The 27,528-nt window shown below is 34.5% G+C and overlaps 1 protein-coding gene across 1 annotated transcript; it reads right to left on the reverse strand.

Annotated features, from left to right (window-relative positions):
• Window positions 1-21,442: 21,442 nt before the first annotated feature.
• Window positions 21,443-26,483, reverse strand: LOC144419842 (uncharacterized). Its single transcript, XM_078109945.1, has 5 exons — window positions 26,363-26,483; window positions 23,913-24,701; window positions 23,533-23,645; window positions 23,184-23,280; window positions 21,443-22,982 (listed from the first exon to the last, which is right to left on the reverse strand). Exons 1-5 carry the CDS (start codon window positions 26,463-26,465, stop codon window positions 22,966-22,968), a joined length of 1,119 nt encoding a protein of 372 aa, XP_077966071.1. The 5' UTR covers window positions 26,466-26,483; the 3' UTR covers window positions 21,443-22,965.
• Between the last annotated feature and the right edge of the window lie 1,045 nt (window positions 26,484-27,528).

Genomic DNA, 27,528 nt, shown 5'->3' on the forward strand with positions numbered 1-27,528 from the left:
ATACATTTATTTTAGCTGGAAGCAAAATATGCACACTAATTAAAAGTTTGACACATTTAGATCATACATTATGACAGAAAATACTAGTTAAAGATATGTATGACCATCACATGGTAATTAAAATTAAAAAAAATTAATAGAGGCTGTGGAGTATGAAAAGTTCAAGACAAAGAAAAGAACAAAATTTCATACCTCATGAACTCTCAATTTTGCCTCCAGTGCTTTGTGAAGGCCAATATATTCCGAGTGGCTGAATTGGTTTACCTTTATGATAGCAACAATTTTGTATTTAATAGAGCAAGATTTTTTTCAATTTAATTGAAGTGATATTATTTCCCAAAGCAATGCTTGAATCGTCTAGAATAGATCAGTGGTGTCAAACTGTCAGGGGTGTATTTTTCAGATAGTTTCAGTTTGTGACATATATTGTGATGCAACTAAACAATTGGATTAGGTTTTATTATTTTCTTTAATTTTAAATGCAATTACATATTAGTATTTGCATTCCACTATTATTGTAAGTCATTGTATTTATTACAAAAAATCATAAAATTCCATGTACAACCATCAAAATCATTTTTGAATAAATAATACATACACTAAAAATGACTTAATCTGAATATATGAACCTAAAATTAACAAAAATACTACAGTATAAACTTTTGTCATTGTTACATTTGTCCTGACGTTTGGCATCTTTTTTGTGTCACCAGCATACTAAGGCCAGGATGAAATGATTTTATAGTACTAACTCTAACTAACGAGGTAACATGATCATGGGTTAATCTGGATCTTTGCGAATGTTTAATTAATTCCAGTAATGCAAAAAAGTTACTTTTATCATTTCATGTATAGATCAGTAAAAAAACAAATGACAGATTTTTTTGACAAGACATTTCGCGCCACATTGCGTGGCATAGGATTGCTTGAATTATTATTGATATTGATTTTTAGTAACTAAAACGTTGTATAATTATATTAATATATATACAAACACATGGAAATTTTCTGTTCGAAGTTGGTCTTTGAATTTGTCATATTGACTGCTGAGGTTATTGTGTTTTTTCATTGTATTGATGGAAATATGACAAATTAAAAAATGTGCTTCAGAATTTTGTGAAATGCAGAAATATTGCAACTCCCATTTTCTTCGAAAATGCTACCTTTTTCATGTACTTTGCGTTTAATTTAATCACTCAAGTGTTTTATTCAGGTATTCTTTTGCTAGCTCGATGTGTATTCTTAATTGGGCCAAAATGTGAACAAAAAATAAATTAATTTTTCAAAACTACTTTCAGTAAACTGTTTTCTGTGTGAATAATCAATTTTACTTTGAAAGGTTTGATAAATCTATTACATTTAGATGAAAAAAAAACTTCCAAAATACTATTACAATTATTGTTAAGCGCTCGAGGGCCGCAGTGGAAGTTCTCTGGGGCCGCGAGTTTGACATCCCTGGTCTAGATTGAAGTTGTCTAAAATATATATAACAGTATTTTATCATGAATCATGATTATACCCTTTTCTGAATTTCTTCTATAGTACTACCAAAATTTGATGAACCAAAGAAATATTTCCCAAAGCTGTTTTAAGTATGTCTGGAGTGTTTTGGGCCTTTTTACAAATAAGATCGCTTATGCAATCTTACACTTTGGAATTTTTAGTTATTTTCCTCAAGCTTTTCAGGATGTGGGGGCCATACACAACTCTACCGGGTCAAATGGCTTTGCATGCCTCCATAGGTTGTTCAAACATTTATGGAGTACTCCAATTATATTTCGTGGAATCACACTGTCACTGATATGTCGCCAGACTTCTAATATCTCCCTTTCTGCTATAATTGTCCTGTGAATAAATAATAGGAAATTGAGATTAGACGAATAGTTGAAAGTTTTGCTTTATGTCGGCTTAATTTCTTGATTGATATACTTACTATTTTTGCTATTGCCTCTTGTGCTGCAGGAGTCTCACAATGCTTAGACAGGTTCGTCCACAACTTTCACATCTGAAGAAAGAGAGGAGATTTATTAATTTCCGTCAAGAATATTTAAAGCAGTCTATATGATTTAGAATGGGAAAGCTAATATATCCAATATCTCATGATTTATGTAAAAAATGTTTTACTGAATTTGGTATATAAACCAACTAATAAAGGGGTTTAGTCAGAAACTTACAAGCATTCGTGGCTCCAAATACTTGAGAGATCAGATTATACAATATAGACCGGTATGAGTGAAATGTTAGGTGAACTTGTTAACCATTTGATTCAATACGCTATACGCAAATAAAAGTGAATGCGCAATAGTATGTTACGCCAATGAGTATATATCCTGACTGATTAAAAAATCTAAATGGAGGTGCATGAACTATTTGGAACCATAAGGGTAAGTAACTATGCAATTCCGGCAAATGGGCAACTACGTGCCGTACTGAATTAATACCTTCGTAGTTGTTGACAAAAGCTGGTTTTCCCACATGAACTTAACAGTGCGATTCCCGAGTGTGATATACAACAATAGAATTTACCTTACCTTTTTCCGATTTCTTTTTACCTCAACTTTCCAAAATATCTATAAAATCGACAACAACTGTCAAAGCAGGCACGAAAACCATCCGTGCTATGCCTTTAAAGCAGCACACATCCGCTCGTTTTCGTCTCGTCAAGTATGTGCATTAAAGCGTGCTATCGGATACGATCTTCGGCCAAAAATGCCGTAGTTGCGCATCATGTTGTTTAATGTCATTGGCCGAGCCGAGTTATCCGAGAAACATCTGCGGATAATTAATCTTTTAGAAGAATGTTCATCCGTTTTGCCGCTGCGAAAGTTTGGTCCGAAATATTGAGCATCGTTTTTTTTTAATCAGCTGTTCAACGATCGCAGGTTCAAATCACTTAGTTAGGATCATACAGCGATAGAACCCTGGACACAAAATGGCTGGTGTGACGTCACACGAGCGCTTATAACGTTACCAATGCATCATAGTCACTTTGCTCTGACGCAAACCTGTTTCAAGATTTTTATTGTTTGTTTGATTTATATATTACTGTTAGACTTATACGATTGGTGTCGCTGCTCGATAACCTGTCTTGGTGTCTCGTGCCTCCCTTCAGCCTGAAGTACCATATTACCGGTACTTATTTATGTATTTACTTATGTACTTATGTATTTACAATGTGTACTCTAGTATGGTGGAAAAATAAATTACTGATTACTGCCAATGGAAAATACGCCAATGTAAAGCTGCGCGCATAGGGTATTGTCAATGTTTGGGTCAACATATGTCTGTGAATCTGCGTTTTCTACACTAAAGAACGTGAAATCAAAGCCATGATTAGTCCTGTCTAATACCGATGTGAAAGAACGGTGCTCCCGAAGTATGCGAACCAAGATGGCGGACATCGTTACGTAACATGGATAACAGGTTAGGGTTAGGCAATAATTTTTTCCCAATTTTCCTTATTTTATTCCTATTATCAGTTCGAAGACTAGCCAAGAGCCTCCCGTAGTATTTATACCTAAAATTATGGCCTAACCCTAACCTAGTACACATGTTACATTACGATGTCCGCCATCTTGGTTGGCATACTTCGGGAGCCCCGAAAGAACTGTTCCGATTGGCTACAACAACATACCATAAGTTATTATTATATATATATATAAGTCATATTAGCATGCATACTAATAAATGGCTTGTAAATTTTTGTCATAATTATGTTGGCTAGTGATATTTACAATAAACTAGCTTTTTGGTACAGCTGAATAAAGGTATATCTGATGTTCATATGTGTTCTAGTTTATAATGTGGCTCTTCGCGGTATCAAAGTACGAAATGCGGCTCTTGGTCTCTGACTGGTTGGCCACCCCTGTTCTATATTGAAAATTCAAAAAGTCACATACAAATTTATACCGGAGAGAAACCTCATGCATGTGGAATATGTGGGAAAAGTTGTTCTACATTAAGTAACTTGGAAAGTCACATACAAATCCATACCAGAGAGAAACCTTATGCTTGTGGAATATTGGGGAAAAGTTGTTCTACATTAACTTGAAAAGTCACATATACCATAAAAGTCATGCCATAATAAACATGTGGGTTTCCAAATAAGTACAATTTTAAATAATTAAATTTTGATATTTATTTAGGAGGGTAATAGGAGTAAAATTCTTTAGCTATATGGGTAACGATGGCCTCCCGTCCAAACACTAACCCAGGTGAATAGTTACTAGTAAAACATTGGTCGATGAAATCGACCGCCCTACCAGTTAAACAAAATCAAACTTCACGAGATCCCAACAGCACTTAGTTCACAAAATTCTAGTTGTAGGCAATCAAAGTCTTGTGCATAGAGCCCGGTTCTATCACACTGAATATTTAGTATACAGATGGTACAACAATTAAAGAAATATCACACAGAATATAAATTCAAATCATAAATATTTTTCGACAAGAGATACTCAATAATCGAAATATTACACATTCAAGTACAAGTCTCAATGAGAATTTCAAAAATGAATTCTCATCATCAGTTACTACTATTCGCTTTATACAAACAGAAACACACGGAGTTATAGAGAATAATATAAACTAGAAATGCTGATTTCGGTGCATGAAAATTTCGTAATAAGCATTGCAAAACAGGTCATTGTAATATTCTACAAGTGAATGTAGAATCTACATGTATCACTATTATAATATAGTACATCTCTTGTTATTTTTCATAGATTAGAGGCAACGTTACAATGGGCTCCAGTAGAGTCCTCAGCTACCGACTTTTCGGAACACAATATCAAATCACAACAGAAAGTCAAAAACATTTCAGTCTAGTCCAACGGTTATTATAGCAGTCATGAAATGCATATTTTATGGCGCGTTTGCCGACAAATCAGAATATCATAACTTTATAGGGATGTTCTGAAATATACACAGAAATAATAGACATCAGTAGTTGACAATAATTGAAAAATATAAGAGCGAAAGGTAATAATGCATTTTACAACAAAAATTAATAAAAATTCGAACAATGGCTATTAAATCAGTTACGATTAGGTTAATAACTTATAGTTTGTATTGATTTTTTTGCTTTTTTATTTTTCATAATTTAAAATATAATCAAATGTGAGGTTACAAAGAAAGCCTATAGACAACAAGAAGGATTAAGGGCGATTTAAATACAGCAAGATTAAGTACAGCAGTTGTCAGTTATGAGAAAAAACTCAAAACCTGACCTAAATAATGAAAGTTGTTGACATACCATAAAAATTATAATCACACAAAAATTTCTGAATGAGGGCGACATAAAAACAATACTCATGATATCTGGAAAAGCTTAAAGTGAGTTTGTTATGGCTCACTAAAAATAGTACATAAGAAGCTAAAGCATTAATGCAGCATCCAACCTAATTTGTAAAACTAAAAGGGAAAAATAACAAAAAAATTATGAAATGACAAGAATTTGTATGACAAATCATGCAAATCAGAATTTGGTGCAGAATTTTACAAAATGCTCTGAGGTCAGTTCAAGAGGTCAAATCTTGTGAGGGATGACCTAAATTGCCGAAATCGTTGCTGAAGGGTGGTGCATTTGACTAAGAGTCAATTACTATGTTTTCACAATCCAAGCCTATGCAAAATCAGCATTACACACAAAAAAAATTTTCAAAATTTGCTCCTCAATCCTACTATTACTGGACTAGACTATGAGTTAATATTACTAATATTTGATCCCTTCACTACATATGCATGTCCATAATGTGTTGCAGGATACCACAGGATCATTTAGCATTCAGTCTGAGATTATTGGAGAAATTTAATGTTAAATATACGACGTAACAGTAACATTTGATGGAACATTTGTATCTTAGCAATGTCTTTAGAATGTGGTCAGTTTGGGAGACTTCTCAAGATCATCAGCATCTGAAAAAAAAAAAATTTCATTCAGATGACTCTAAAAATTGTGCTCAGTAGAGAAATATCATAGCAATTTTCTATGTGATGTTTGAATAAGGCATTAGATTAGCAACAATTACAAATCTTGAATATTGTTTGTTAAAAATGAACTTAGGTAAAACCTGGTTGAATTCCTGCAAATATAATGATATTTCAGGGGTAATTGATCAGCCTCAGATATGTAAAGACCACATTCAAAAAACGAAGGCAATTACTCACAGTACAGTGAACATAGCAAAAATAGGAGACAAAATGAGTTATTGTTTCATCCAATACACTGGTTCTCAACCAGTGGGCCATGGCCTACTGCAGCGCCACGAAAAGATTTTGAGATAGGCCACAGAACCATTGAAAAATGCTAGTTTTATTTGTATCACTATCTATAATTTTGATTGCAGTACCAATGATTGATGATGTTGTTTTCTGCTACTGGATGGTAATTTTCATTCTAATTATCAAAGGTTGCGAACCACTGATCTAATATGACTCCACGAACTATTTCGAGAATATAAAAGACAAGAAATCAAGTTTGCTGTTTTAGTAAATGGTATTTCACGTACCGTCATCACCTTCATGTTGTATTGGTTTATTCTATTGCTTGGTTTCCACCTACTGCACCAGCTTCTTCTTGTTCATTTTGCCCCTTAAAAAAATTTCAATTTTACTATCTAGCATATTTTTTATCTTTATTACCTGCTATAAAAACTCAGACAAATATCATTCAAATTTAGGGATTAAATATTTCATATGGCTTAGTGACTGAATATCCCACAGTTTCTGGTCCCATGGTATAGCAAAGTTCTAATATGCATAGTGACATAACATTTTGAGGCTTATTATCAACATGAATTAGGATAGGTTTTGCACATTTATCTCGGGGGAGGAAAAGCCGATAACACTGCTTAATCATATTATGAACCACAGACTCTCGTCTGGTTATCAGTCTATGTAGAGCAGTGGTTCTCAACCTGTGGTACGGGAGCTTTTCAAGTTGTACGCGAGCAGATTTGAATTATTGCAATAATTAACCTTTCAGTTGGCTAAAATATGCCGGCAACGCTTTATATTTCTTACTGTATGTATTCGCTGAACAGCGTTTATGGATGTTTCCCCAAGCATCAGTTTCCTTATTTATTTCCCTAACTATAACCAATCAGCAATAGGTCAATAATGACGCAACACGTAACAATTGCAATTTCTGAACCCAGCCGCTCAGACGGTTCCATTATATTTAAACCCATGTCAATTGCACCTGCATATTATTGCACCTATGGAATTTTTTTTGTTTTACGGATATTTGAACCCATACTCACCCTAACCCATGGGTTTTAGCACCCGCATATAGACTGAACCGGCGGATATACGCATGGGTTTGAATGTACGGGGGTCCTAATGTACGGTCACCGCTCAGACACTTCTGTCGCTCAAACAGATATTCAAGCATGGTTGCAAACATTGCCTTGTTTTTGTAGTTTTGAGTGATATTTGGCAGTTTTTAGTTTTGTTTCAGAAAAATAGTTGTGTATTATTTAACTCAATTATCATTATGTCTTCCGCGATGCTTTACTTTAGTTGCAGTACCCAAAATTGCAAATGCTGCGATGGACAAGGCTAAACTTAGCAATATCAGCACCTGCAAACGACACATGGTTGATTAATTTTAATAAAAATGATGGTTTCAAACACGTAAACCAGTTTATATGCGCCAACACACCAAAACACTCTCAGAATAAGCAGAAAGTTTGCAAAGCGATATGCGCATGTTTTTGTTCGTTTTGCGTGTTACGCCACAAATGATGTAGTGCCACATTATAAAACACACCCATAGCACGTTTCTTGTGTCTTTTTCCTTTCGCCAAAAAAGGAGTTTTGTCGGTGGTACACGGCCACAGTAAAAAACAGGAAAGTGGTACGCGGTCAGTAAAAGGTTGAGAACCACTGATGTAAAGTATGGGGTTAGTTAGTCAATATTTCCAATTGTATGAACTTGATGATGGAGGAAGCCATAAATGACCAGCGGTTACGCAGTTACGTGAAACACCCTGCAGCGCCGAAGAGTCCAGCAATCCTCTCACACATAAATATCCCCCACAGGATTCGAACATCAACATAGAAAGTTGAGAATGAATATTACTCAAATCTTACTATTTGCTGATTGTTCTGATTTCCTTTTTCCGGTAGTGCAGATTCCCAATATTTGCTCCAGCAAAGTTGATAGGTGGAGGTCCTCTGCGTTCTATAAGTATAAGTATAAAAAGCTTTTAAAAGGTGTTAAAATGTTTTAAGTAGCATTTCATTTTAACGTCTGTTAATTTTGCGTTATTTTTTTAACACCTAGTAGTTCTAACTAAGTTGTTATCAGGCCGGTGTGATGGACCGGTCGTTAAAGTGTTTGACTTATGTATGTATCATCTAAACAGCAAAAATAAATATTCTCAAACCATGAATGTTACATGACTGCTCAAACTTTGGTATCTAATTTACAATTTCCTTCAAAAGTAATTCTTTGCTCGCTTGGAATTAAAAAATTTTAAATTCTAATGCCACTTGCGATAAAATTCATCATACTACTTTTGAAATGAGACAATATTTTTGCATACTGCAGAAGGTATTGTAGCATCCTTTGTCAGCAAGACACACAATATTCGGCGCGTAATTTTCCAACCTTGGCAGAGGTAAAACTTATTTTTGTTACGTAAAATCCCAATAGTCGCGATTTATTGCATACTGTAATTCTTACTTGCTTTGCTTTAAATCCAATATCATGCTGTAGTCCAGTGGTGTGCAAACTCTATTACAGGAGGGCCAGATACAAGTAACTGGGTAAGGCTGCAGGCCGTGCCTTTGCTATGTTTTCTCAGCAGTGTGTATTTGGCAACAGAATTCTGCTAGCTAGTGTTGCTAATATGGCAGTGGCACCCAGGTACTGGCACAGTATAGACTTTGCGGCGCAAAGAGATTGGAATGCCCGCACTTACCAGATAAACGAAACTAAAAACTCGTTTCGTGGGCCACGGGCCACATTTTGCACACCCCTGTGCTAGTCGATTAAGATATAATCCATGACAAAACTGGAATAAATTGTTACAATGAGTTGGGCAGTCTATCGTTACCACAATATGATTCTGACTGCCATTGGTTGCTCTTATGTATACTCGTATGTGTATTATTTACAGAAGTCTATGACAAAAAAAATTAAAATCTACATAATCCTGAAAATATACCTTTTATAACATTTTTTGACTGCGTTTTGATGCCAGAGTTTCCCCATTCATCCTTAGCCCAGACTTGGAAACGATATGTTTTACCAAGTGTAGGTGACTTCATCCTATACTGAGGAACTTCTGTAGTGTGAGTCTCTCCATGTTTTTCATCATCACAGAAGATTTCTATGTTGTATAGAACGTTTCTGTCAGATACTGCATTCCAAGTCAAAAGAATGTCGGATCCACTTCTTTGAGATGAAACATTTTCAATTTGCGGCAAAGCTAGAAATAAAGTAGTGAGTTAGTAAATATAGTAATCAGTAATTTATTTCTTCAACATGCTGAAAGTACAAACTATACATACACAAATTAAAGGAAATATAAAAAAGTCGCATTCCAGGGTGAAAGGAGATGTCGAAAACCAATACTGGTTATCGAGCGACTCCACCCTTGGGGAAATCTAACAGAAACCCAATGAATATAATAAAATCGAACTAAATATGATATTGAATAAATAAAATGAAAGGCAATAGGTAATGACTGGCCACTATGAGACTAGTATAAGTTTATTTCGACTCAATAATCAGCATAGGCTTATTACAGCTATTAGACGATGAAACAATTGAATATGGTAAAATGCATATCTTCCCGGACTTCCCAGATAGCAAGGTCTGTTCAACTGTTTGTCACCAGTTGGGAGAAAAATTTATCGCCGAAGTAAAGTCGAGATCGCCATGGCGACCAATTTCGTTCCTGTTCTGCAGAACAATTTCAGAAAGCATGTGAAATAGAACACAGTTTGAGAAACGCTACACTTAAAGTATTTGGAACAATTGATTGTAATATATGTCAGTGGTTCCCAAATGACTAGTTTTCCACAAGACTATTGCATCGTTCAATTTAAACTCATTTAAATGAAAAATATTTGTTTTAAAAAATGGAATAAATTAACAAAATTAACATTGAGAGAGGGAAGACTAAGTTAAAATTTTAGCTGCGTTATAATAATATATAATTTAATATTTATAATACAGTCACACAATCATAAATTGCATTAATGCAATGCGTGGGGATTTGTAATACAGAATTATAAAAACTGTTAAAATTAACGTTGAAAGAGGAAAATACAAGTTTCAATATCGGAAAAAATACCCTGATTTAAACAGATAATCCGATGCATTACAGGAAGTAAATTAAATTTGAAAACCTGTGGACTTATTCTTTCTTTTTCAAAGAATCTTTTTTCTTTTCAGGGGATTTTTCCTCCCTGGCTTTTTTCTGAGGGGATTTTTCCTCCTCAGCTCCCCCATACGCAGAATAATCTATCACACAACTTGTGATAATCTTCTCAATTCGATGGAACGGATCAAAGTTGGCGCCAAACTTGGAAGAAGCCTGAAATAACGAGAATTTGTTAAACTTCTTATATGTAGAGTTGGTCTAAACGTGTCATAGGACTTGAATGCCTGCTATCTAACCTCTAATTAACCTGCATGAGTTCATAGGTTCGAATCCTGCAAGGAATTCCAAGGCCAGCGCTATAAATAAGTTTGTAATGTTTTTTCAATGGGAACACTATTTAATGGGAGGGAATAAATACATAAATACATACAAATACATAGGTACAAATACAAGGCAAGAATTTGTTTCAGTGACATGCCCAGGTAATGTGTTACCAGATATTCGAATAGTAAACTACAGCTCTAATATTTTAATATCAATACGATATTCAAATATTTCGCCTGCTCTACTTAGTATTTTTGGATTTGATTCATTATGTAAATAAACTATTTTATTTCCAAGGTAAATCAAAACTTGGCTGGTATTTGAGTTTGCAACCTACAAAAAACTTTCTAATGTGGAAGTGGATCGCAACCATAAAAGACATTAGGATGGCCTGCTGTAGAGAATAACCCTTAACCTGGTACACATTACGGGAGTTGGCCTGGCCGTATTAGAACGCAAAAAGGTAAAAACACAAAGTGTTAATCTATTTCACTCAAGTTCAGCAGGCCATATTAAATCATGGGCTAATTGCCTATAATATATTATATCTTACCGATATCAGGAACATCACTGTTAGTTGTAGAAGAACAACAGTGTTGAATGAGATCGGCAGAATTCCTAGAAGTTGTAGATTGTAAAGTAGCGAGAACAGAAGACTGAGCTTTGTTACTCTGAAAAAAATAGGATACTATGGTAAATTGCTAGTAACTAAATTCAAAATTGTAAGAACGGGTTCTCTTTTGTGTCAAACTGGTTTCCTAATCTTAGAAAACCATTTCACGTTCCCAAAGAGCAATTCAGAATTTTAGAACGGGTTCCCTTATGTATCAAGCTCACTAACAACGGGTTCTTTCATTTTAGAAAATGTATGAATGCCACTATCAGAGCTGGAGTTGGAGCAAAGCCTACCGGGTTAGATGGAGCCAGGGTTACCACAAATTTTAGTAGCACTAGCTCATAGCATCTTATTAACTTATTATTATTTTAGTGATATTTAGAAATTGGAGTCAAAACATTGAATTTTGTTTCATGGTGAAATCTATATTTAAACTCTTTTGGAATTGTAAACTTGATTGTCTGTCTGCTTTAAAGACTTCAAAATCTTCTCTCCTGCTCGAATGTGCCAGAAGTTTGCAATAAATTGAAACTCCATAGCCCAGTCACTAACTACCGTAATAATTACTGTAATTTTTATGTCTCGATTTGTAACAAATCAATACTCACGTCGCCAAATGAATAGATTTCACGGTCTCATGATTCCATTGTTTCCTCACAAACGTTGCAGCATTTTCGACGAACCCCCCTCCGCAGGCTCCAAACATTCCAAGAATAGTACAGATCAAGAGAGAGTCAGGGAGAGCTCCACGACCAAGTTTCACTCCTAAATTATGAAAATATTTGTTTGAAATAACAAGAGAGCAGGATTCCAATAATTACAAATGTGTGGAGATGAGCACAGCGAAATAAAGTGTTGCCGTGTGAGAATCGTAGTGGAACATAATTATTTTTTGAAGTGAACAATACCTTCAGAAATACCTGAATTACAAAAACGTTGTTTGGAATGACAAGATAGCAACGCTTTGCATTCATACCAGCACGCAGCACATGTATTATTGCTTAAATATATATTGGCCTTAACTGAGAACCGAGAATACAGAAGAAAAACAAGCACAGCGTATTTCCGTGTGTCATGAAATAAAGTTCTTACAAATTAAATTTGTCCTGAAATCTGGAACGAATGACTGGCTAACTTACACCATACTCAACACAGACTTGTAACTAAAGCAGAGGCGAAGGTACGTCATATTATTAAGCTGTCTTATCAACATTCCTTTCCCCTGATATAAATATGAAAATCATTCCTAAACGGCTGGAATTGCGAAGTTTGATGCGAATTTTTCACAAACATCAAATATCAGAAAGTGTAAACAAATATATAGCAAACCTTTTATAATTTTTCTTGTTCGGATCATTTCTTTTCCCAGAACAATCACTAAAATCGCTGGTTTCCATGACAACAAATTATAAATGACATCTTTGGGAGAGTAGAAGATGTGCCACCATACTACTGTCATCATGAGAACTGACTGAAATTAAAAATTAATATTTATTTATATGTCCAGGCTATCATATGCTATGTTGCCACCAATACCTGTCGATACGTAAAGAGCTACTATTTTACGAATGATTAAAATCTTCCTGGTTTAGCACAGCCTATTCCAGCGTTTCTCAAACTCTGTTCCGCAGAACACTACCGTTCTGCAAGGTTAGAACAGAGGTTGAAATTACGACCAAATTGGTTGCCATAGCGATCTTGGCTGTAAAGACTCTGGATCGTGAATTCGACCGCCTGAAGGCCTCGTACCAGTTTGGAAAGCATAGCATATGCTTTTTTACTCAGATTAACTATTCAGGGATGTGCAGCTTTCAATACAAGGGGTACGAATAAGTGGGTGAAACCGCGGGCCACACCATTATTTTAACAGAGGTTTCTAGTAGACACAAAAATATTGGTTATTGATCTTATGACATGCGTTGTTCGCTTCGCACAACCTAGCTGGGCATTGTAGGGCATTGTAAGGTCATAGATAATGAATTGGACTCGGGTATAGACTTTGCAATGCAAATGGATTGGAATTACTCTCACATACTAGATTAAACAACTATAAAATTGCAGGCCGCATTATTTTTCCTTGTGGGCCGCATTTGGCCACAGACCGCAGATTGCACACCCCTGAGCTTAACAATAAAACAAATCCATACCTGATTATTGGATAGAGGAGTCAGAGCAGGTTTTCCTACACAAACACTTATGATCATCCCTCCACCGTAGCAACAAGCTATCGACATCAACCATGTGGCAACTGGCTGTTTCCTTGCCTTGTTGACATCTGAATTTAAAATAATTTTTTTAAAGGGCTCTGTGATTGAAACTCAGGGGCTTTCCGAGCTATTCACTTACTTATTAAAATACTGAATTGGCTGATTTTGTAACTGTCCAAAAAGCTATAACGTCATCAATAAAATTTTACAAGCGAAGTCATTAAATAAAGTAATTTCAATTTATTCAGAAACAATAATAGGCAAATGACAATTGTGTTTTATTTTTTGAAACTAATTGTGAGGCTTTGTACTAAATAGTCAACTGCTTCCCGGGTTACATAACACTACAAGTTTGAGAACCCCTACACTAGAGTATATCTCAGTTAAAAAGCATGCAATAGATTCATTTTGGATTCTATGTTTTGCCCAAAGTATTATTATTTAGGAGGTATCAACTACTGATAGAGAATAGGCATATAGAAAGCATCAAGCCATCCTTCTGAGTTTGCAGGTTGGAACCAGTAGTGGCATTCAACCGGTTCGCACCGGTTCTATAGAACCGTCTCACGGAATTTCATGAGATCTGCGGACCGGTTGACATTACTGTAAAAAACATGACTTTTTGTAACAGAACCGACTGAAAAATTTGACATTTGTGTGATGGAACCGGCTGACAAAAAATTGGAATCCCGCCACTGGTCGAAACCACATTTTTTGAAACGTAAAAAACTGTCTATATATGATCAACTCACCCCAGTCATTCCGTACTCCGTAAATTACCAGAGTATAATGAGCAATCTCTATGATTGTTGCCAGATATACTATCAAGTTATTCGTTGCGTCTGCTATAGATGAAACATCCATTATGATATACTGAGAAACAATGAAAAATGGAAAATTAGAAATGGGTGTAGTATAATTCAGTATGAATATACAGTATCTAGATTTGAAAAAAATTATCATATATCGTATATATATACGTGTCGGCAGCGGCGCAGCTAGCAATAAGGGGAAGATGTTTGATTTGAAAATTTTATCTTTTACTTGCAAAGAGAGGCGAGCTACACGCAACTATGAAATTTATTAAACAGCATTTCGCTATGAAAGCCACAGCCCGACAGCCGGTGTCGTGAATTGCAGTTTGTTTGAATTTCAAATATCCTTATATTATCTCAGAAACGTGAAATAACGAGTATATAAAAACCAATGACAACACACTGAAGTAAAATCTTGAAATTCAAAAATTTCCTAAACCTTCCACTGTTCCACTAAGGCTCAAAATATTACACGTAGACTATTTCTGTACTGCAGTTATGTGCAAACTTTTGAACTGTCTTTCTACCATCCTCCTAGAAGTAACTACTAAAGAAGCTTCTTATTCTACCAACTTTAACAGATTCAGATTCAGATATTTATTTTCGTCATGCAAAAAACAATGCGCGATATGAAAAATGAATAAATAATTTAATGTAACAAAATTTCAAATGGATATCAGCTTGTTGCAGTTGACGCGGAGTCGCGAAAAGACTCATAGAGTCATCTAGTCAGCGACACCTTGTAGCTGAAATTAAGCAGCAAATATAGGAAACGGGACACTCAATATTACACATTAACTTAATAAATTAACACGATCATACAAAAAGACAAAAAAATAAATGGAATAAATAGAACTCAATATTACACATTGGCTTAATTGGACACAATCATTCGAAAAACGAAAAACAACAACAAAACAAAAAACCTGAGTAACTACGGGATGCCACAATCCCTGTGGAAAGATTAACAAACATGAAATAGGCTATAATCATACAAGACCAATCATCATTACCGCCTTTAATAAACACAGTATACAGGTATAGCAAATAAAACTGACCAACGCAAGGTCGCGCTTTAGACCGGCTAAGTCAGCTGGGAATGCAGCTGCACTCAGACCAGCTGTGCTGTTGATAATAGGCGGGGTCAAATTGTGTGCAGCGGAGCGTTACCGACAAGTCCCGCTGAACATGGACCTTTCCCCGAGCATCGACTACCTTGTTTACTTCGTGACATTGGCCAATCAGCAAGATGCACAAAGTGACGTAACAATGTCCCCATTTCGCATCACTCAGACACTTTTCTCACTCAGACAGATTTTCAAGCGTGGTTGTAAACATTACCTCGTTTTTGCGTTTTTGAACTCTATTCGTTAGTTTTCAGTTGTGTTTCGGAAACTTAAATATAAATCAGATATTTCAATGGTCACTCTGTCTTTCTGGGAGTTTTAATTTAATTGCAGTAAAAAAAATAAGTGTAGAAATAGCTGTGATAGACTAGCCTGAAATTCTTTACCGGTATTTTTAAAAACAGATCGTTGTATGCGATGAATCATAATGATGGTTTGAAACACATACCCCATTTTACGGGCGCCAACACACAAAAGCACTCCTAAAATAGCCACGAGAATATTGCAATGATAAAGTATAGGAAGAATATTCCGGGGTCAAAGGTCGGGGAAAGGTGCATAGCTCCCAATCAACCAATCAATTTTATTTTAATCACTCTGATAGGAACAAAACAACAACAAACGGACAAACAAAACACAGACGACCTGGAGGACGGGCATAACCTAATAAAAAAGTTATAAACGTACAAGTACGTGCCCTTCCTCCCAAAACAGTCAAAATAACATAATAAAACAAAGAAACGATGTAAAATCGGGCAATTACAGTACCTTAGGAGAGAATTTACATATTTATCCTGGGGAGAGGAAACCCGATAAGACGATCTAATCATATGGCGAACCACGGCCTTTCGTCCAGGTTGGTATGGGATTAGTTAGTTATTTGTTTTCGGAAGCATGGACTTGATGGTAGAGGAAGCCGTAACCGACCAGCGGTTACGTGAACCACCCTACGGTGGCGAGGAGTCCAGCAATCCTCTCGCACATGATTATCCCTGCATGCGATGCGAACCTACGAAGAGTAATCAGAGATGAGGTGGCGAGCGTATTCCTAACGCTTAGCACAATGCGCCACACCGCCAAGCCTCTCAAATGAATTTTAAAATGTGAGACGTGTATTTGTATCATAACGGTGCTTTTCCTGCAAAAATATGTAATAAAAAACACTCGTTGTTGTATTATGGTGATGCTGTGGTTCAATTTCATTGCAAAAAACAGTGACAAAAAATTGTTACTGAAAAAAACAAACTCTGTAAATAGATTGAATGTTTCATAACAGTCCATGCACAAACGTAGATTGGGGTATCGGGTTTTTCTGTTTACTTTCTTTCAAAGACTGGCTACTACAGGACTAGTATAAGTTTATTTCGACTCAATAATCAGCATAGGCCTATTACAGCTATAAGACGATGGAATAATTGAATATGGTACTGTGTCGTATGCGGGTGCTCTGTAACGTCTGAGAAACAACCTGACCGATCTTTCCATGAGTTCCCAAGCTTCGGAATAACGCACAATTAAAAGGAAATTCAATTCATAAACGATTTTGACTGAAGACCTGTTAGATTATGCAGGCGAAAGTGTTAAGTTGGTCATTTCATTTTGTATCATAAAGTTATGAGCTCTTTATTGAAATATTTCACTTTTACAATAATTAAAATAACATTTTAAAAAGCAAAAGTTAGGCATTTAAATACAGGAATCACTGAGTATTTCAAAAATGAATTTTCATCATTAGTTCATCGGTATTAATCACTCTATACCAGGGTGGTCAAAACCAAATGTGGCCCGCAGCTTCATAATCTGTGGCCCGCGTCGAATTCGGAAAGTAGTCAAAGAATCGCATTCGGTGTTGTTTTCATATAAAATTAACCAGAAAATTTTTTGGACATATTGATACATCACTAATGTCGCTCAATTGATCAGTGTTATAATCGGCTGAGGCAACTAGCGAAGTTTAATGATGTGCTTGGCAGTCTACATTTTTTTTTAATCTTCTCGGTCAGAAATATATGCTAACAATTTTGGCATTATAGAAAACTAAAAATCGATTGCGAATTTTATTAGCCTGGGTTGGCTATGCCTAATAACTAAATATCAACGTTATGGCCCAACAATATAAATCATGCCGTGTGTTTTTTTCAACCACCCTAAACAGTATTAGAAAAAATGCTGCCTATTTGTCAGAAAATTCAGTATTTACCCACCTGTTAGCTTACATTCGGTAATTAATGAATCTGCAGTTATTTATAAGTTATTTCGTAAACATGAGTTTGAAAAGAAAGCTGAAGAAGGCCTTTGCAGGTTTTAGTAAGTTTTTACATGTTTAGCTTGATAAATGCCAAATAGTGATCAATGTGTTTGCACAATAAAATTTTTGATTTGTATTGCACTGTTTACCTATACTCTTGGCATTATTGTGGCCCGCGAACAATGCAAAAATAATTTTGTGTCCCCCTGAGCCGGCAACCTTAGACCACCCTGCTCTATACAGTACAAACAAAGCGACTGATTTGAAGAGCAGATTTGTATGAAAATAACCACTTATAATGGGTGTTTTATCCACAATGTCATACTCAAAAATCCCAATCAAAAGACAAAAATTAGAAACAATAACGACTCGACTAGTCTGCAAGCGATCAGACATAATTTATTTTTCAGCCAAAGATTGCTTTCAATAATGAGCTGTAGCATTGTAGCTGTAGCTGCAGACATTGCACATAAACTGCAAATTTATCTTCATAAAATTATCCATCTAAGAAAGTTGTTCTCAAAGTTACCACGCCTACGGACCCCTTATACCTTTCTGGGGCAATTGGGGACCCCCATAATTTCAAACCTAAAACACAATACAGAACATAGCATATAGCTATTTGGAAAACATTCGCATCAGCTGCCACTCCTCAAATTGCAACACAAATTGTGTTACTGATTTATTGCAACTAAATGATGGCTATTAACCTTAGTGTGATCGCTGAAATGCGGTCATGGAACAAAGACATGATGCAAATATTTTATTTTAATGACGTCATCACACAGAAAAGATAAATACGAATTTCATAGAGATCACATAAATTTTTGAACAATCTTTAGCCGTAAAAATTTTTTTAGCAATTGATCCTGTAGTTAAAGGCTATTTTTTCCCTACAAGAATAAGAAAAATACTAAGATATCCATAAGGCCCTTTCGTGTCCAATAAGTAAGTGAAATTCAAAGAACTAAATGACACAACAGCGCCAAGAACAACGTTAGTCTATAACGCCAAAACTAACAGCTGTTCAGGCACACCCACCCTACCCAATTATCCCTTGCAGACCCCAGTTTGAGATCTGAGAGAAATATAAACATAATATGACATTGGTTAATATCGGAAATCCTTTGATTCAATATAGTTTAATAATGAAGTAATTCAATAAAATAAAAACAAGAATTATTTTTGTTCAGCAAAAGAATCAAAACGAAAGCTAATAGGCTACTCCATGAGCTCTGCCTGTGAGTACTTTAAGTCTCACACCAATCAGTATTCACTGGCATGTAATTTTACACTATAATGTCTTATGGTCTCAGTAGGTTTTGGGGCTTCAGTGGACCCTCATATTTCCACTCATATATCAGCCTCCTCAATTTCTGAGCTTAATTTTTGATTTTTTTTTAGTAGTTTTTAATTTTTTTTCTATAATATAAAATTTAGGGAATACATGAATTTTTTTTAATTTTTATTACTGTTTTTTTATTTTATTTTTTGCTATTTTTTATTTTTTTTAAACATGAAAAATTTTTTATTTCTATTTTATGACTCTTTTTAATTTTTTTTTACGTTTTAAAACATAGGAAAACACACAAGGTTATAGAGAAAACCTATATACATTAGGAAGGATTGATGATTGGATAAGTTGAATTATTCATCCAATTGTTTTTTCATTCCAATACAGCAAGATTATGTACAGTGTTGTCAATCATGTAGCAAGAAATGCTGATTGCAATGCATGAAAATTTGAAAAGCTGACATATACAAAAAGGAAATTTACAATAAGCATTGCATGTCATTGTAATATTCTACATGTATTACTATTATAATATAACTAGAATTTATAATACACCCTATGTTTTTATTTCACATAGATTAGGGGCAAAGTTACTTTGGACTCTGGCAGAGTCCTCAGCTACCATTCTGCTCTCTTCGGTTAGGAACATAATGTCTAACCACTAGGTGGAGCCAGAGTTGGAATTAATTTATTATAACAGTCGTGAAAAATGCCGACAAATCACAATATTTAATCATCTCAGAAATGTTTCAAAATATACACATAAATTGTAGATTTCAGTAGTTGACAATAATTGAAAAACATAAGACCAAAAACAGATGCATTTCACAACAAAAATTCGAACAATAGCTTTTTAAGACGAGTTACGATAAGGTTAAATAAAATTAGGCAATATCAATACATACAATAGAAGTTGTAACATTTATCTCATCACTAAGTAAAAGTCAAGTTTATTTTTTTCCAACCAGTAAAATAAATATCGAACGACAACAAATTATGAGATGAAGATAATACACAGTTTTACTGGGGAAGTGAGGCCACGAGGAACCAAAGCTGGTTTAAAAAATGGAAATATATGTGATGATGGTAAGTACCGTACAAATTATCCAACTGGATATCACTTACCAGAGATAGTAAATTTACTAAAGATTACATTAATACCAAGTCAAACAGCAACTGATGGAAAATTTCCCAATTCTACTGACTGCTGCAATAATCGAGCAATCAAAATTATGCACTAGCTATAAATATTTATCGGAAAACAATGAGACGAATCGAGAAAACTTGAACATGTGTTCAATTTACAATGTCATAGTCAAAAGTTCCAATCAATCAGAAACAAAAAAGAAAGAAAATGAAATATGATAGCCACACAACTAGCCTGTAAGCTTTTTGAATGTTAAACAGCCAAAATACAAAAATAGGCAAAGGCTGTAAATAAATCAGGTTTGAGACATCACACACAATAAGCACATTTTGTTTCATGAAATAAGAGAATAAATAAATGCCAACTTTTTTGGTAAATTTTGTAAATGAATATATCAAAATGAAAGCTTTTTTTGTTTATATTTTTTATTATTTTTTTTTTATTTCAAATATTAAGCTAATGTGAAGTTTCAAGGAAAACTCATATATACAGTAAGAAGGATTCCAATACAGCAAGATTATGTGCGGTAGTCATCAATCATGAAAAACTAAAAAATCTCAAGAAATGATGAGAAGTACAATTACCAGTACATAAATTTTTAAAATCTGGTCGACATAAAAATAACACATATATTCAATACACGAATCAGTATTCACTGGCATGTAATTTTACATTATAATGTCTTATGGTCCCAGTAGGTTTTGGGGCTCCAGTGGTTCCTCATACTTCCACTCATGTATCAGTCTCCTTTATTTCTGAGTAACTTGGCATTTTTTTTTGTTATTTTTCAATTTTTTTTTATATTACAAAATTTAGGGAATACATGAAAATATTTTTTTTTGATATTTTTCACTTTTTTTAAACAATAAAATTTTTTTATTACTATTTTTTGGCTATTTTAAATTTTTTTTACGTTTTGAAACTTTTTAAAACACACGAAGTTATAAAGAAAACCTATATACATTAGGAGGGATTGAGGATTGGATAAGTTGAATTATTTATCCAATTGTTATTTCATTCCAATACAGCAAGATTATGTACAGTGTTGTCAATCATGATAAACAAGAAATGCTGATTGCAGTGCATGAAAATTTAAAAAGCTGACATATACAAAATGGAAATTTACAATAAGCATTGCATTTCATTGTAATATTCTACATGTATTACTATTATAATATAACTAGAATTTATAATACACATGTTTTTACTTCACATAGATTAGGGGCAAAGTTTCTTTGGGCTCTGGCAGAGTCCTCAGCCTCCATTCTGCTCTCTCTGGTTAGGAACATATTGTCTAACCACTAGGTGGAGCCAGAGTTAAAATTAATTTATTATAACAGTCATGAAAAATGCCGACAAATCACAATATTTAATCATCTCAGAGATGTTCTAAAATATACACATAAATTGTAGATTTCAGTAGTTAACAATAATTGTAAAACCTAAGACCAAAAGGTGATGTATTTCACAACAAAAATTATTAAAAATTTCAGTAGTTAACAATAATTGTAAAACCTAAGACCAAAAGGTGATGTATTTCACAACAAAAATTATTAAAAATTCAAACAATAGCTTTTTAAGACGAGTTACGAGTAGGTTAAATAAAATTAGGCAATATCAATACATACAATAGCAGTTGTAACATTTATCTCATCACTAAGTGAAAGCAAGTCAAGTTTATTTTTTCCAATCAGTAAAATAAATATCGATCGACAACAAATTATGAGTTTTACTGTGGAAGTGAGGCCGCGAAGAACCAAAGCTGGTTATCGAGCAGCGACACCCAAGGTTCAAATATCTCCCCATAAATAAAAAAAATGGAAATATTTGTGATGATGGTAAGTACCGTACAAATTATCCAACTGGATATCACTTACCAGAGATAGTAAATTTACTAAAGATTACATTAATACCAAGTCAAACACCAATTGATGGGGAATTTCCCAATTCTACTGACTGCTGCAATAATCGAGCAATCAAAATTATGCACTAGCTATAAATTATTATCGGGAAAACAATGACACGAATCAAGACAACCCAATAAACATGTGTTCTATTTATAATGTCATAGTCAAAAGTTCTAATCAAGGAGAAACAAAATACGAAAATGGAAATATGATAGCCACACAACTAGACTGTAAACTTTTTGATTATAAGACAGTTGAAAAATAAAGAAAGGCCAAGGACCATTAATAAGCTGTAAATATATTAGGCTGGAGATATCACACAATTACCAAATTTTTTTAAGAATTATTACCTAAGAGATGAGGGGATAATAAACCAAATGCAAAAACTGTGGTTTTATATTATTTTGTAATCAATGATAATATATTTAAATATGTATAAACTTTACATTGATAAATATCAGCAACTGATATATGAAAATTGGATAATGACAATGTAACTCAATGAAAAATAAAAAAATTTTAGGCTTGATAATTAAAATAAAATTCAATATTCTGTGAGATTCTACTTGGACTACTTCTGTCATGTCCCATGCCAATCGGTATATGCCGATGAGTGATTCTAAGTCTCCGGAGGATTTGTCACTTCAGTGATCACTCTTAACTTCGCTCATACATCAGTCTCTTTTATTTCTGAGTGACCATTGAATTTTTTTTATTTTTGTTGTTTTTAATTTTTTTTTATATTTGAGATTTTTTTCACATCTTTTTTATACATGACACTTTTTTTTAATTTTTTTTTTATAATGTAGGGAAATATGTAGAGTTATAAAGAAAATCTATATATACAATAGTAGGGATAAGGGAGTTGAATTCACTGCATGACTCTTCCTCATACAATCTTTCTATTTCCGCTTTTGTATTATCTGTTGGTTTGAAAGGTTGTTCAACAAAGATCCAATTCTGAAAAAAAGGAAAATAATTTAATTAACAAAATTGAACAAACTTATGCAGTATTTTATTGAATCTACTTTGGATGTGGATTGTAAGGTGGAGTTTTTCAAAAATGCCCAATTGTGCTTGCAAAAGTCACCTCAGCACAAGCTATTTGACACAATGCCTAGATGACCCAGCTCTAACACAACATTAGATTCTGAAACAAACCTTCCTCCTCCACGAGCGGTTCATTGAAAGCCAATTCTGGTTCACGGGCTCTGTTTATACCAATGTTCTCATCTGCTGCTCTCTGTTCATTTCGTGCCTAAATAAAATAGCCAATAGTAACTGTCAGTGTAATATTTTTGTATCAATGTTTGCATCAAATTTTCAAATCACTTCAAAATAGTTGAAGCGAATAATTTCAACATTAACATTACTTCCATTCAAATTTTGAGTAAAAACTGAATTAGGTGGTAAAGAGAGGTTCAGTCTCGTGTTGGTGTGTTTAAATGGGAAGTTTCGTCAGCTAATGTTTCACAAATAACATTATCGTATATTTATTGTATTTACTTACATCTTGTAAATGTTGTTGACGATGTTCATTTCCTTGGCCCATCATATCTACATCTCCACCCACATTAAAATCTCCATGGAAAACGAAAGGTGGGGGTGCTGGCTTATTTTCATCTAAACATAGACGACTGACATTACTAATTTTTGACTTAGAAAAAGGTTTGGGAATTTGTATCGATTGTGCAACATGAACAAAACAAAAAAAACCTAAAATGCCTCTTTTTAACAGTAGATAACCTGTATCGGGTTGAATAATAATGACTTGAACAATGTGTTACCAAATTAACTAAAACCTATGATCTCACTAGGACCAGAGTCATAACTGAAACGTCCCCAGTAATAAAACACATATTATATAGAGCTGTTAGAAGTATAACTCACCTTTTAGTTCTAAAGGAAAAGAAAACTTTTGCGAATCATGTAAAATGTCATTTATCGTAACTTCGCATTTGATAACTCTTTCGGGGTATTTTGGCAGTTTGGGATTGAGAAAAAATGTGAGTTTACATCTCTCGGCTGTTAGAAATATTTGATCACAAATGAATTCTCTGTGACGGTGATCAAATCGTAGGTTTTCTCGTCCTCTAATAATTTGTAAATCTAAGTGAAGTCTGTCATTAGTTTTCAAAGCAACTGGATTGAACCAAATTGAAGCAAGCTGTGCCCCTAGTTCTCTGTAATGTGATCTGATGCTGGTTTCAGCAGTCTCACATTTATTATAAAATGTGAAATGAAACTCATTTTTGTTTGAAATATAGAGACAGTTATCCACGATGACCTGTTGTTTGCCAATTAGCCATTTTAGCCAATTCATGGCGACAGTAAATAGACTAAACTTTCTGCATCGAAATTCTATGCTGTTATCCTCTGTGATTCGATCAGGGTTAATGATGTCCCAGTCAGTTTTACTTGAGAAATGTAATATGTCAATTTTGTCTTTCTCTAGACCGATGCACCATGACTTGATTTGCACAATCGCATCTTTGAGGAATTCCGAATCTGCACTGATATCGAAAACTGGTGTGATACCAATGTATTTATTGGGGCATATTGAATTGTCTATTCCAACTGACATCCAGACCTTTGTTTGTTTGTTGAAAGTTCCACTAGGAAACGTGACGTTGCATTCATTTAGTCTCATGGTGCCGCCGGCAACTTCAACATTTTCCGCTAAAAAAATAGATTTGTTTTATAATGCAATAAAAAATGAGGTGGTTCCAAAGTTATCTAAAGAACCCTTCCAATGTCATTAGCATATCTGTATATATCCCGGGGAAAGGGACAAGACGTTTCAATCACATGGCAAACACGGCCCTTGTTCGATCATCAGTCCATGTCGGCTATGAGAATAGTTAGCCAGTAATTTGTTTCAGATGCAGGAAGCCCATTAGGAAAAGAATGTCATTGCCTACAAAATGGAAAGATTGCTAATTACTGAAATAGAATACAAGAAGTAGCTGAGCAGGAAATGGGTACTTGGACATAAATCACAGCAGGCTCAGCTCTAATTTCACTGTCATTTGAACATTTGGCGCAAAGAAGGCAAATATAGAAAAGGCTTGCTAGCACTGGGAATGCGACATAATATTTGTTAACATAGGTTATGAGAGCAATTCCCTGTGTATTGAGTTGGAATTTTCAATTGTTTTTTTCCCAGGTCAATCAGGTATGGAACAACGTATCCACAATCAGGAAAAGAAATATGATTTGGTTCCATAAATTTGGATTGCTTGTATGACCAGAGCACGATATATTTTCATTAATTACATTCAAAGGAAGAGGATGGTGTTTCGGAGCCAGTAAAATAGTGGTTTCTGCATAATTTTTTGAGTACTCTCGAAGCATGACCAAGATGGCGGACACCGTAACGTAGTATGTGTACCAGGTTAGGATTAGGCCATAATTTCAGGTACAAATACTGCAGGAGTCACTTGGTTAGTCCCCGAACTCAATATGTGTACCAGGTCAGGATTAGGCTATAATTCCAGGTACAAATACTACGGGAGTCACTTGGCTAGTCCCAGAACTCAATATGTGTACCATGTTAGGATTAGGCCATAATTCCAGGTACAAATACTGCAGGAGTCACTTGGTTAGTCCCCGAACTCAATATGTGTACCAGGTTAAGATTAGGCCATAATTTCAGGTATAAATACTGTGGGAGTCACTTGGCTAGTCCCCGAACTCATCATAGAAATAAAAAAGAGAAAATTTTATAATAAAAATATGGCCTAACCCTAACCAGAAAGGAAAATTGTATAATAAAAATATGGCCTAACCCTAACCTGGTACACATACAACGTTACGGTGTATCTTGGTTCACATACTTCGGGGGTGCCGTTATTTCACATAACAGTTTGACATAGTGCAGTCGAACGTCAGTGAACAAATCTTGAACTACCACAAATGGTAGAATAAAAACAATGTGCCTTGGTCAACGGATGTAAATCATTTTTATTTCGAAAAAATGTCATTTGGAACCACTGATTTTATGCCAATTAGCCTTCTGCTCATTACAAATATGCAGCATTGATATGTATGGCAATTTATATTCAATTGATTTTTTGCTATTCCAAATACTTGCCCAAATTTTTTTTTGAGTCCTAAGTAAGTTGCTATGGCTGTTATTCAAGTTCGAATGAGTGAGTTACTCGAGTCCCCCCAACATTGCTACCAAGGCCCACAGAAGACCGATCAATATGGTATTGAAACAACATTGTCTAACCCAAATTGCACCAATAAGATACACTTACCGTTAAAACTATTAAAACAAGAAACAAGTTGAATTATGAGATTGCCACTTCACTTAATAATTAATGGACATAACTTACATTTGATAACATTCTTTGACTGTGTTTTGATGCCAGAGTTTCCCAATTCATCTTTGGCCCAGACTTGAAAACGGTATTTTTTATCAAGTGTAGGTGACTTCATTCTATACTGAGGAACCTCTGTAATGTGAGTCTCTCCAAGTTTCACATCATCACAGAAGATTTCTATGTTGTATAGAACGTTTCTGTCAGATACTTCATTCCAAGTCAAGAGAATGTCGGATCCACTTCTTTGAGACGAAACATTTTCAATTTGCGGCAAAGCTATAAATGAATATTTCGACTTAGCATACTTCAATAAAAAACATTTTCAATATAACCTGTGAACTTAAAATTATTTCTGGGCAATTCATACAAATATAAAATAGTAGTGAGTAGCAATTCAGATATTTTGAATCAATAAAGCAGGCCTATAATAAAACAACTGTGAGTGACTTTTTCAAGCAAAAGCCAAATACAAAGATTCATGTGCAACTATTAGGAAATTTAAGACTCAGTTAGCAATATATGCTAAAAGCAGGATAAAATGTTTTCATTGGAATTGGAGCTGAAATGGTATTTTCGAACTCAAAGTCAGGAGTGGAAGTTGGAATGTTAAATTATCTGGGTAATACGGTAATTTTAGACTTTTATGAATTTTTTACTGAAACTCAAAAGTATGGAGTGGACCAAGCGTTCCTAACAGTGTATTAAAAAGGCATGCAAACGGCAATCAATTATAATCAAAATTTGATTTCCTTGTAGTTTGGAGCTGGATTTGATATCTTCTCCAACCTGGAGTGGGTTATATTTGTCCAGTTTGGCAGTTGATTTGCCAAACCTTACTATTTGTGTGAAAATTTGGTTGAGGACAGATTCAATTATTTCAGGGGTGTGCAACAGGTGGCTCGCGGGCCATAAACCGTTCCATCAAGCTATTCAGTGTGGCCCTTGTCAGCATTCAAATCCCCATCCCCAAGAATAAAATCCCGACTGTTTATGTTGAAAGTTCTGACAAAGCTGATCTTAACAAACTATGCGAGAACTTGAAGTTTCCAATGTCCCACTAAACTGTTACATATTCTTTTATTCTTTATTGTGGGATTTTTTCAATTTTTAATGTTTATGGAAAAACTAAATTTTTCTGTCTGGCCTAGCTAGATGTCTAAAGTTGGTTATATGACCCA

Source organism: Styela clava, chromosome 2 (genome assembly GCF_964204865.1).
Source record: "Styela clava chromosome 2, kaStyClav1.hap1.2, whole genome shotgun sequence".
Lineage (NCBI taxonomy): Eukaryota > Metazoa > Chordata > Ascidiacea > Stolidobranchia > Styelidae > Styela > Styela clava.